We start from the raw sequence: 13,590 nt of genomic DNA, 5'->3' as shown, positions 1-13,590 counted from the left end.
TCGACGGGACGGTAAGTCCTGTTCTTTCTTCTTTTATTCCCTTTACCAGAAGCCAATATCATCATTCTCACAGTATTTAGATACGGAGGAAAAGTGAATAGTTTTACTCCTGACATAGAAGTAGCGTCAACAGCAATGTAATTTTGTTTTTCTTATTTCGGAATATGTCGCTATTAATGTCAGCATAATATTAAATTAATCTAGTTTTATTTGTGTAAATATATGCAAGGTTATACTGACCTTACGACTTGTATCAAAAGACAGACTGATAAAAATTTACAGTATGTGTGCGGTTAGAGAAAGATTTTGACCATGCTGACTCTAATACACTCCTTGGAACTCTGAACGCAGCAGGGATAAAACACAGAGAGCGAAAAGTTATCTACAACTTATACGTATACCAGACTCGGTTATGAGACGAAGAATATGAAACGGGAGCAGTTATTCAGAAGGCAATGAGACAAGGTTGTAGTCTCTTCCCGATGTTATTTAAGCAGTACATGAATCAAGCAGTAAAGAAATTAGCGCAGCAAATTAAAACTAACGTAGAATAAATAAAAACTTTGAGGTTAGCTGACGACATTGTAATTCTGTCAGAGACGGCAAAGGGCTTGGCAGTTCAGTTGTGTGAAATGAATAACGTCATGAAAAGGTATTATAAGATGTACATCAACAAAAGTAAAAGAAGGTAAATGGCATATATCCGAATTTAATCAGGCGATGCTGATACAGTTAGATTAGAAAATGACACAGACAAAATAATAGAAGATTTTTGATATTTAAACAGCAAAATAATTTACGAAGCCCGAAATGGAGGTGATATAAAATGCAGATTGAGACTATTAAGAGAAGCGTTTCTGAAAAGCACAATTTCTTAAACATCGAATATAAATTTAAATGTTAAGAAAACTTTTGTAGAAGTATTTGTATGGATTGTAACCTCAACCTAAGTGTAACACTGACAATAAACAGCATCGACAGGAGAGTGTATAAGCTTTTGAAATTTGGTACTACAGAAGAATGCTGAAGATTACATGCGTAGGTCGAATAACTAATGAGGATATACTGAATCGAACTGAGGTGAAAAGAAATGTATGGCAAAACGTTACTAAATGAAAGAATCAGTTGATAGAAAACTTCCTGACGCACCAAGGAATAGTCAGTTTGGTAATGGAGGGAAGTGTTGTGGCGGGGTGTGGGAGTGTAAAACCTGTAGAGAGACAACAAGACATGAGTACAGTAAGCAGATTCAAATGTTTGTATGTTGTAGTAGTTGCTCAGTGATAAAGTGGGTTGTCCAGGGTAGAGTAGCGTGGAAAGCTGGATCAAATCATTCTTCGAACTGAAGACCACAACTTTCTTGCTTCGTTCAAATTTAATTTTAATTTTTATATTTAATATCGGGAATACATACTTATTTATCGGAGCTGGTGAATGATTATAACCAAATTTTCCATTTTACACATAAAATGTCCAAGCATATATGCAGGGCACTTGGTATACCCGTGCTATAGGAACAAAAACGTCAAACAGTATGCTACAATTGACCGTGTGTGCTTTGGGAAAGCACGGCAGTAAATTACTATGCATCTAGCCCTTAACTCGGGAGGTGTGGGCTCTCAGACCGCGCGAGGATTTTCGAACTCGCTCTCCAAGGTTAGTTCTGGTGTAAGGCTTCTCTGCCCCCCCACACATGCACACATGTAAATCGTTTCACTGCCCGTATTACATTATCGTCTTCTTTGTTTGTTGCTAACACGTTTTGTTGAAACGTGTTTGGGTTTTCCTAGACCGCGCCTCGTGAATTACGTACCCGTTTTCTTCAGTGTAGCACAAAATGTGTTTGCAGAAAAGTGATACGAAAATGACGACGTATTTGCAATAGCCCGTGATCACAATTATGCTAGCGAACAAAAGGATCATTCTGAGGAAGCATTTCAGGATAATGGCGCTAGGGAGCTATCTATTTCTCCAATGAAATACCTAAATGGTCAAGATTAAACGTATTCTAAGTGCTGTTAATTATAGATGCCAGCACTGAAGTCAATTTTGCCGGCCTTCTTTTTGTATCTACTGAGTGAAATTTTTACGCGTGATTTTAAATCATGGAATTTAGTTTTATGCGAATCCTGTATTAACTTACCACAGCGATACTGTAATTTATTAGAATGAAAAATTCAGTTCTTTAACAGTTTCTTTATATGTACTATTTAAAAGCCGCACAACAATATAAAACAAGAAATAAAATACTGCAGCGTCATCAAGTGCAATAAAATCAACAAGCCATATCTAAACAACATTTAAATAATTGTATGAAGGAGTGTTATGTAACTCAAATTAAAATTTGCAAATTATTCACGCCTTAAATCTCGCATTAAATAAAGAGGTAGATCATAGTATACGTTACAGAGAAGTCACCTCTTGATCTAAGGGCTGTGCATTTACAACAAGCTAGTACATCTAGTAACCACTGTTGTACTACGATCAAGATGCGGAGGTGCAATGTAAGAAGAGTGAGCGAATGTACAACGTGAGGGGCAAGACTTTCTATTCACGTTGTAACTGCTACGAGTTTATACGGGCGGTTTAGAAACATCTGCGAGAGATGTTGCTTTCGCACCCTTAAATTGTATTTAAATTGTATAATGTCTTCCTAATACATTCTGGCGTGTACAAGTTGCTAGTTTAACGCATCAAGTCGCTCTCGTACATACCACCTGCCTCGTTCTTTGTGTTGCGAGTTCCACTTTGCTTCACTTCTGTTTGGCCTTCTTCAAAAAATGATTCAAATGGCTCTAAGCAGAGGTCATCAGTCCCCTAGACTTAGATCTTCCTAAACCTGACTGACCTAAGGACATCACACATCCACGACCGAGGCAGGATTCGAACCTGCGACCGTAGCAGCAGCGCGGTTCCGGACTGAAGCGCCTAGAACCGCTCGGTCACAGCGGCCGGCTTGTCTTCTTCATTTGTGTGTAACATGCCTACCGCATTTTCTAAGAAAGATGTCGATTTCAGTTTATAAAAATAGGCTGTAGACGTGCAATCTGAACCTCTAACATACCAACTAGCTGAAGTCTGTATCGATGTATTAACACAAAAGACTCTTCTTTTTTTCGACAGGTATTCTTGGAAATAAACACTGTGGAAGAACTGCTGCTTAACAACTGGACCCAAAATATCTAAAGTGATTTTCAATGGTATGATCCCCTCCTGCCTGCGACCTCAATGCAACTTTCCGTTTTCTGCCCCACAGGTGTTTGATTATGACTGGGGCCTGCAGGACGACTTCATGGGCTCCGCCTACCTCGACGTCAGCAAGCTGGACCTGGGCAGGTGAGTTGCAAGTGTCTTCTCTCACTAACATTATTTATTCCATGAGACCCTTCCCAGGACATTACAATCCAGTACACATAGAAGCAAATTTCATTCGACTGTATCACCGGTGTACTAGGACTGATGATGTTTTTAAAAATATCGGGAATCCAATACATCTATATTTTAGAAATATCATCATCGGCTATCTATATATCGAAAAAAGTATCAATGTTAGCGGGAAAAAATCTATGTACCTGCCTTTAAAAATGTCGGCTACACATTAGAAATATATTGCCGGTTTTAAAGTTGTAGATGTAAGTATTGGTTTATTATTAGGTACTCCGTAAATCATCAAGCTAGCAGCCAGCCTATCCCCCTTAGAACAAGAATTGAAAGAAAACCTTGTACGTTCACTCTTGGCGATAAACACATTGCTAACAATGGTAACTGCGTGAAAGTGGCACAATAAAATGTGTCTGATGGGTCCATCGTTCGGTTTCGTCACATATCATATTTATACGGAACACATTATGTCGACTTCCCTGTTGTTGTTGTTTTTTTTTTTTTTTCATTTCTGCAAACGCCAGCGACATAACAGCTATAGTGTCAAAATTGCGTAGCGCCGAGCGCCGATTACGTCAGCACTTCGCCTCACACGTCTCCGACCACCGCAAGGACGTCTCATCATTTAGATTTTTGTTCGTCATTTTCAGCAACTGTTATTAGAGAATGCCGATGTGAACAAATAGCATACTAGTTGTGTTAAAAATTGTTTTTAACGCCACTGGTGTGCTGTTTCTGCACATTGGAAATCTGGTTATTGCATTCACACTACCACCTCCTCTGTGCGATAGGAGTTCTTCTTTTGTGCTATATATACTTGCTTCACACGGTCAAAGAGAAAGTTGGATGTGATGAAAGCTCAAAAAGTACTGAGACTATTTCACACAGTGAAAGTAAGATTATCGTCTATTACAATTTCAAAAGAACAGTTTCAAATATTTACAGAAAAAATATAAAATAAAAACATCGGCATTCAACATCACCTCTTTGATATCGATATATCGGTATATTGGGGGAGAATATAGCCGATATATGCATCGATATTTTTTGGGAAAAGAGTCGACATATGGATATTTGATCAGCAGCCCTGCCATGTACTATGACTACAGCTCTGAAGGCAAGAATGCAGTGCAATCTAATGTTGACAGCAGTGATGAAGAAAGGGGACCGACAACAATGCTCAGAATCCAAATCCATCAATGACCCTCACAGGCCATAATAATATTGGAGTTAAATGTAGGAACATAGATTGGTTCGAATTATTTCACCATTTATTTTTCCCTTGTACCAATCTACATCTCCACCCATCTGTAACATCTATAGCCCTCGATTGTGAGTGTTTGTCTCCTTTTTCCATTTTCGTCGAGAAGAACAACTTCATAAAAGCTAGCTAAAAAGAGAAAAAAATTCCATGTTGCTTATAAGTACAGAGAAACAAAAACAATTAGACAACTGTTAGTGCACAAGAGATCTGAAAGGGCCCAAAACAGACTGGAAAATAAAATGCAACATTCTTCAAAATAAAACCACCAAAGCAGAAAGCAAATAACCGGACAAACTATGAAAACACGACAGTGTGTATGTAATAACAATGAAGTAGTATGTAAATGTTGGAAAGAATACACAGAATGTAGGTGTAATGACATAGAAACAGGGGAAGGGGTAGGACCTGATAGTATTACAGACTTGAGCAAAGATGATGTAGGACCTACTACTGCTAAAGACGAATTTGAGCATTCCGTGCAGAATCTAAGGGATAGAAAAGTAACGAAATACCACTGACGTCATACCAAGACAAACCTTTAAAACTATGCAGGGCAAAAATGAAAATTTCTTATTCATGGTAATTATGTGCTGTTATGAGAATAGGAGAATTCCGAAGATTACTACAAAACTATTACAATACCGAGAAAAGGACATGTGATTGAAAATATTAATTCTATAAGAATATATCTCTTGCCCTATTCATCAAAGATGACTAAATAAAATTGGGCAAGCTCGAGAAGGACTCGCATGCTGAGGGTACCGTACAAACTTAATCATGTATATAGACAGTTTATCCAATGCTGTAATAGAAGATATTGTCGAGTTTACCTGTTATCGACACTGATACTGGCAATTTATCGGTCTCAGGGATTCCAAGACTTTCGAGAATGTTTTAGTTTCAAGTTGGAAGTCGGATAACAAATGATAAATGAAATATTTTTTCGTGTAACATAGCTATAAATTAGTAATTTGGGATTTCCCCTTTACTTGTACTGTGAAATCTTGCTTCTTGGCAAGTTTCATGATTCTAGGCCAACGCGAAGCACTCTATAGGTTTTGATGAGTGAGTTTTCGAGTAACAAAATTTGTGACATAAATGTCTGTATCTTTTGATTGCATTGACACAGAAGCTTAAAATTTGTACAACGCCAAGGGCCCGTAGACCTTAATGTGAGACATAAATTTGAACCTGTTATGTCTACTCGTTCCGGAGAAAAAGGGTTCTTAACCGTTGGACAGAGACAGAAGGACAACAAAACGATCCTGTATGGATTCCGTTTTTGTCCATTCAGACACGGAACCCTAATAATAAAGAACACAACGAAAAATTATAGAAGGGAGATCGATGCAGTTTTGTAACTGTCGGCAGAACTAAGGAAGCAATTTTAACTTTGCGGATCTTACTTGACAGACAAATGGAAGAATTGCATGAAAATTTTGACATTCGACATCTTAAAAGTGAGACTGAAGGAAACTAACACAAGTGGAGAAACAGTGAACTGCATAAAATTTGCTGCTGATTTCAGTTCAGTGGTGGATTAAGGAAAGAATAAGAACACATGCTAAAAATACTGGCTGGTGCCGTGTGGTCTGAGGCGCCTTGCCACGGTTCGAGCGGCTCCACACGTCGGAGGTTCGAGTCCTCCCTCGGGTATGAGTGTGTGTGTTGTCCTTAGCGTAAGTTACTTTAAGTAGAGTGTAAGCCTAGGGACCGATGACCTCAGCAGTTTGGACCCAGAGGAACTTACAGTAAAAACAGTAACTGGCAAGTACACTCCAACATTATTAATTCAGTGTATACACTAATAATACACTACTGCCCATTAAAATTGCTACACCACGAAGATGACGTGCTACAGACGCGAAATATAACCGGCAGGAAGAAGATGCTGTGATATGCAAATGATTAGATTTTCAGAGCATTCACACAAGGTTGGCGCCGGTGGCGACCCTACAACGTGCTGACACGAGGAAAGTTTCCAATCGATTTCTCATACACAAACAGCTGTTGACCGGCGTTGCCTGGTGAAACATTGTTGTGATGTCTCGTGTAAGGAGGAAAATTGGGTACCATCACGTTCCCGACTTTGATAAAGGTCGGATTCTAGCCTATCGTGATTGCCGTTTATCGTATCGCGACATTGCTGCTCGCGTTGGTCGAGATCCAATGACTGTTAACAGAATAAGGAATCGGTGGCTTTAGGAGGGTAATACGGAACGCCGTGGTGGATACCAACGGACTCGTATCACTAGCAGTCGAAATGACAGGCATCTTATCCGCATGGCTGTAACGGATCGTGCAGCCACGTCTCGATCCCTGAGTCAACAGATGGGGACGTTTGCAAAACAACAACCACCCGCACTAACAGTTCGACGACGTTTGCAACAGCATGGACTATCAGCTCGGAGACTATGGCTGAGGTTACCCTCGACGCTGCATCACAGACAGGAGCGCCTGCGATGGTGTACTCAACGACGAACCTGGGTGGACGAATGGCAAAAAGTCATTTTTTCGGATGAATCCAGGTTCTGTTTACAACATCTTGACGGTCGCATCCGTGTTTGGCGAAATCGCGTTGAACGCACATTGGAAGCGTGTATTCGTCATCGCCATACTGGCGTATCACTCGGCGTGATTGTATGGGGTGCCATTGGTTGATCGTCTCGGTCACCTCTTGTTCGCATTGACGGTACTTTGAACAGTGGACGTTAATTGACGGTACTTTGAACAGTGGAGCCGGCCGCGGTGGCCGAGCGGTTCTAGGCGCTTCAGTCCGGAACCGCGCGACTGCTTCGGTCGCAGGTTCGAATCCTGCCTCGGGCATGGATGTGTGTGATGTCCTTACGTTAGTTAGGTTTAAGTAGTTCTAAGTTCTAGGGGACTGATGACCTCAGATGTTCAGTCCCATAGTGCTCAGAGCCATTTGAACCATTTTTTTGAACAGTGGACGTTTCATTTCAGATGTGTTACGACCCGTGGCTCTAACCTTGATTCGATCCCTGCGAAACCCTACATTTCAGCAGGATAATGCACGACCGCATGTTGCAGGTCCTGTACGGGCCTTTCTGGATACAGAAAATGCTCGAAAATATTCGACCTGGCCAGCACATTCTCCAGATCTCTCACCAATTGATAACGTCTGGTCAATGGTGGCCGAGCAACTGGCTCGTCACAATACGCCAGTCACTACTCTTGATGAACTGTGGTATCGTGTTGAAGCTGCATGGGCAGCTGTACCTGTACACGCCATCCAAGCTCTGTTTGACGCACTGCCCAGGCGTATCTAGGCCGTTATTACGGCCAGAGGTGGTTGTTATGGGTACTGATTTCTCAGGATCTGTGCACCCAAATTGCGTGAGAATGTAATCACATGTCAGTTCTAGTATAATATATTTGTCCAATGAATGCCCGTTTATGATCTGCATTTCGTCTGGGTGTAGCAATTTTAAGGGCCAGTAGTGTATGTTTGTGTTAGTGGTGGTAAATGGTGTTCGGTAAGCAAGCATAGCAGTGGCGTCATTCAAAGATGAATGGTTAACAGAGGTGCTATTCATGGAGCATCATTTTCTAAGGAAACATATGCAAACCCAGAAAATATACAGCAGATATCCGTTGCTGAATGTGCGTTTGAGGATAACAAGAGACGATTCTTGATGAGCAGATCTCTTGTGTAGCAAGAAACAGGTACACAACAAATACTGTGAGAGGTCGCCTCTAACAGGTACAACCACTTAGCCGTCAGTTCAATGCAGCAACCTCCAGGTGGTGCTCACAAACACGGACCTTTTTCTGCTTCCGCTACTCTTCCTCCGGCGCATTGTATATTACCACTAATAGGGCGAACAGCAGCTGGGAACGCTGTGAGCTACAAACTGCACTGTTTCTGCCTTGTACTGGCGGACCTGGAAATTCTTCCGCCGACAGACACAAAACGGGCGCGCCATGGACATTCGGACAGTTACAAACCAGCGGTTAAACAGTTTAGTTTAGTGCCTGCAATCAGCTCCGTACAATTCTCGAAAGACTACCTTATGACTTAGCAGTCGCTATTTATGGAGAACTTGGACACTTAACAGAGTGTCTGAACATTATCGTTATAGTCACAATATCATAGAGATTTATTTAGGTTTCGGTGCATTAAAATTTGGACATCAGGTGCCACACAAATATATACCAAAGATAAGTACCTTTTTTGTAACATACTCTTAATAAATGTGATTTGTTATTTCTTATTATGTTGCCACATTGCTGCTAATGTGCTCCCTGTCAGACATGTGTTTAGTAATCGTAGTGTGCAACATCAACCTTTAAGAAACTATACTAGGGAAATACTTCTCTGCTATCGTGGATGTTTAGGGTTAATTAATAGTAGCATTCAGCTACTACATTCACAACAAAATTCATGAACATCAAAGCGAGAAGTCTTGCTGCTTTAGGTATGTGAGAGATGGAAAATGACTAAATATGAGCAACAACAGCTAAAAGCAGCGGAAATATGGATTGGATATACATGAGCATAATTAGAACAAGCCGAATGCAAAGTAAATCAAGTCAGGACAGATAAGAGATTTTGTCAAGGAAATAGGAAGGTTGAAAAATAACTTCTGTATCATACACCGAAGCGCCAAAGAAACAGGTATATGCACACGTATTCAAATTCAGAGATACGTAAACAGGCAGAATACGGCGTTACGGTCGGCAACGCCTATATAAGACAACAAGTGTCTGACGCACTTCTTAGATCGGTTACAGCTGCCGCAATGGCAGGTTATCAAGATTTAAGTGAGTTTGAACGTGGTGCTATAGTCAGTGCACGAGCGATTGGACACATCATCTCCGAGGCAGCGATGAAGTGGGGATTTTCCCGTACGACCATTTCACGAGTGTACCGTGAATGTCAGGAATCCGGTAAAGCATCAAATCTCCGACATCGCTGCTGCCTGAAAAAGATCCTGCGAGAACGTAACCAACGATGACTGAAGAAGAATAGTTCAACGGGATGGAAGTGCAACCCTTGCACAAATTGCTGCAGATTTCAATGCTGGGCCATCAACAAGTGTCAGCTTGCGAACCATTCAACGAAACATCATCGATATGGGCTATTGGAGCCGAAGACATACTCGTGTACCCTTGATGACTGCACGACACAAAGCCTCACGCCTCGCCTGGGCCCTCGACACAGACATTGGACTGTTGATGACTGGAAACATGCCTGTTCGGACGAGTATCGTTTCAAATTCTGTCGAGGGGATGGACGTCTAAGGGTAATGGAGAAAAGCTCATGAATCCATGGGCCTGTATGTCAGCAGGGGACTGTTCAAGCTGGTGGAGGCTCTATAATGGTCTGGGGCATGTGATATGGGACCCCTGATGCGTCTAGATACGACTCTGACAGGTGACACGCTCATAAGCATCCTGTATGATCACCTGCTTCCATTAAAGCCCATTGTGCATTCAGACGAACTTGGACAATTCCAGCAGGACAATACGATACCCCACACGTTCAGAATTGCTACAGAGTGGCTCCAGGAACATACTACTGAGTTTAAACACTTCCGCAGGCCACCAAACTCCGTAGAAAAGAACATTATTGAGGATATCTGGGATGCCTTGCAACGTGCTGTTCAGAAGAGATCTCCATCCCCTCGTACTCTTGCGGATTTATGAGCAGCCCTGTAGGATTCATGGTGTCAGTTCCCTCTAGTGCTACTTCAGACTTTAGTTGAGTCTATGCCACGTCGTGTTGCGGCACTTTTGAGGGCTCGCAGGGGCCCTACACGATATTAGGCAGGTGTACCAGTTTCTTTGGCTCTTCAGTGTATAATACAATGACGACATATATTTTCAAGACGAGATACCGGCTGAAAAGGGGCGAGATGACCAAGGAAACAATTCTTCCAAGACCTGAAGAGGATGCTGCCATCTCAGAACTATAATGAAAAAAGAAGCAGGAGGCCGAAGAAAATAGTTGCAGCGACATTTAAGTTTAACCACTAGAACATAATGACATTCTATTAAATGGCTGGAATTCTCTGGAATCACAAGTTTTCCTCTGCTAGCCTACATAGCAATATATTTGTACAAAGTTCGACTTACATAATAGTCTGGACTCTGCTGGTTTGCTAGTTTGTATCCGATTCTTCATGGGTGAACGAATCTTTATGTCATCTTCAGCACTGTCCAGCATCTAGCTCTTACAGAGAAAAAGCACCCCTTGCAATTTCCCAGCCAAGAACAACCTGCTTCACTTTCTGCGCCACTTTCAATATTAACTAATTACAAACTATATCACACCGTGTCCATAAAACCTATCTTATATTGCTGAAGTAGAAAGCACTACAAATTATGTCACACACCTAAATACATACGCTGATGAGCCAAAACATTATGACCACTGTCCACCGCGAGACTGAATACCCCTGATGGCGTAGCGGGTACGAGACGCTGTAAGGAAGTACATAAATAGAGAAGAGACGAATGGAAAACCATAATGGTGACGATATGGGGCGCAAAGGAGCAGATCAACTGACGTCAGCAAATTTGACAAAGGCCAGATTGTTATGGCGCGGCTCCTGCAACAAGCTCTCGGAAACGCCGAAGCAAATTGGCTGTTCCCGCACTCCCGTCGTAATCATCAATGGAAAGTGGTTGAAGGACGGTGAAACGATGACTAGGCGACAAGATGTTGGACGCCCGCGCCTTATCACAGAACGAGGAGATCAGATGCTTGCCCGCTCTGTAAAGCAGGGCATGTGGCGATATGTAGCAGACTCAGCGACAGAGTACAATGGCGGTATAGATACGAGAGTTTTCGGAGCACATCGTTCAGCGCACACTGTTGAACAGACTCGCTAGCTGACGACTGCTACGTGTTCCCCTGTTAACCCAATAGTACCATCAGTTATGAATGCAGTGGGCATGAGTTCATTGCGATTGGGCCGTGGATCAATGGAAACATGTCGCCTTGTCGAACTAATCAAATTTCTGGTTATTCAGCGTCGATGGTGGCCTATGGGTATTCCGTCATCCTGGCGAAAGGCTACGCGAAACATGCACCGCACCTCTGATGCAAACCAGTGGCCGTAGTATTTCGCTACTGGGGACATTCACCTGGACTTCTATGGGACTTGTGGTAGTAACTGAAAAATCCGTGATAACTGTTGACTACGTGTACATTGTTACGGACCACCTGCAAGCCTTCATGTTTCCCCCAACGGCGATGGCATCTTCAGCCAGTTAAACTGTCAATGACACAAGGCCAGGGACGTTAATGTCTTGGCCACCATATTCGCCTGAGCGGACCCCGACGAAACACATCTTGGACACTACCGGGAGTTAGGCACGGGTCCAAGGGAAATGTGTGACCTGCGTTTAGGCATCCAGTGCCACATACCACCGGAAACCTACCAATGACTTATCGATACCATGAAACGCAGAATGCTGTTTTGAGTCGCAAAGGAGGACCAATGCGTTGTTAAACAGTTGTTCATAATGTTTTGTGTCATCAGTGTATATTAGGTATCATTAGGACAAACAGGAAATCAAACAAATGGATCAACGAAAAAGCTGGATCGCAAGACGTAATTTAGATAGAACTGTCATATTAACCGCAAACCTTGTGGAATCAGCTGTACAAATACATACGCCAAACTGACTTTTGCCAATATAAGCATATGCCACGTGTATTTCTAATGTGACGTCGCTACGAATGAGCATATGGTTTTCTGGGAACTTAAAAAGAGAGGTCACATCTTCACGAGCCATTTGGCATTGATGGATAAAGTCGGTCAGTTATACGCAGATAACTTCCTTGAGCCATGTATCATCCATTGCTTACACCCACACTCTGCTCACCTGCACTTCGTTTTTTTAAAATTTTGTTTTTTTGCCGTAATTGCGTCTTGCGATCCAGCTTTTTTCCCTGTAATTTCATTTTAATCCAGGTAAGAACCTCACAAATGTCGTGGACAGTGGTTGCACTTTTTGAGGTGCGAAAATGGACCAAACACGTTTTACATTTCTATGGATAAGTACAGGGCTGCTATAAATGATTCATTCTTTTCCAGAGCTCTGTATTTTCCAAACTACTACGTGTACAAATATGACTGGTGCATGAACATTGCCGTAAACTCACCAAGTTTCCATTTTGGCCTCTATAAATTTTCTGTTTGTGCCCATCTGCTCAAGCGACACACGTCCAAGAGGTAGTCAAGTTCGTTCCACGCCTTATGTAGCAATATACTGTCAGTGGTCATCACAGCACCACTGATGCATTCTCTGAGTTGCTCCAGTGTCCTTGGCAGCCTGGGTACTTAAACACGATCCTTAACGTATCCCCAAAGGAAAAAACCAGACGACATGGGGATCTAAGGTAAAAGAGCCACATAATCTTCACCACTACGCCCAATCCAGCGATGAGGAAGTTGGTCGTTTAGGTAAAGGCGTATATCTATTGTCGAATGATTGGGTGCCCCGTCTTGTTGGAACATGAAATTCGCAGAAACAGCAGTCAGTTATGGAAACAATCATAGATGCAACGTACTAGGTTAAGAGGTACCTGTCACAGCCATTCTTACGTAAAAAACGGGCCTTTTCTGTGTCACTGCGCAGAAAACACCAACTCTCGGGCGAGTCTCGTTCATTCCCCAAAATTTCATGAGAACGTTTAGTGCCCCACACACTCAAATTTTTGCGATTATCCTTTGCAGATAACAGAGGGCTACTTTGTCGATGAATATCAGCTTGGAGGCGAGATCTTCATCCTCAAGAGCTTCCTTTTTTGTTGTGCAAAATTGAAGGCACCGGCCTTAATCTTCCGGTTTTGACTGTTGAACGAGCTGCAGACGGTACGGTCTGAAATGTAACTGCTGTCGCTAAATCTTCCACACAGTTAACTGCAGTATTCCAAGTACGTGGCTTGGGCAAACCATTCGTTTTTTTGG

At 42.2% G+C, this 13,590-nt stretch overlaps 1 protein-coding gene across 1 annotated transcript in view; it reads left to right on the top strand.

The window, feature by feature from the left end:
* The window catches only part of LOC124799041 (multiple C2 and transmembrane domain-containing protein-like), a 377,532-nt gene that overhangs the window by 255,470 nt on the left and 108,472 nt on the right, over positions 1-13,590 (top strand). The window contains exon 3 of the mRNA XM_047262579.1: positions 3,257-3,336. Coding sequence (XP_047118535.1) covers positions 3,257-3,336 — 80 coding nt within the window. The remainder of the gene's footprint in view (positions 1-3,256; positions 3,337-13,590) is intronic.

This window comes from Schistocerca piceifrons, chromosome 5 (genome assembly GCF_021461385.2).
Source record: "Schistocerca piceifrons isolate TAMUIC-IGC-003096 chromosome 5, iqSchPice1.1, whole genome shotgun sequence".
In the NCBI taxonomy this organism is placed as follows: domain Eukaryota; kingdom Metazoa; phylum Arthropoda; class Insecta; order Orthoptera; family Acrididae; genus Schistocerca; species Schistocerca piceifrons.
This window is presented reverse-complemented; position numbering and strand designations above follow the sequence as displayed.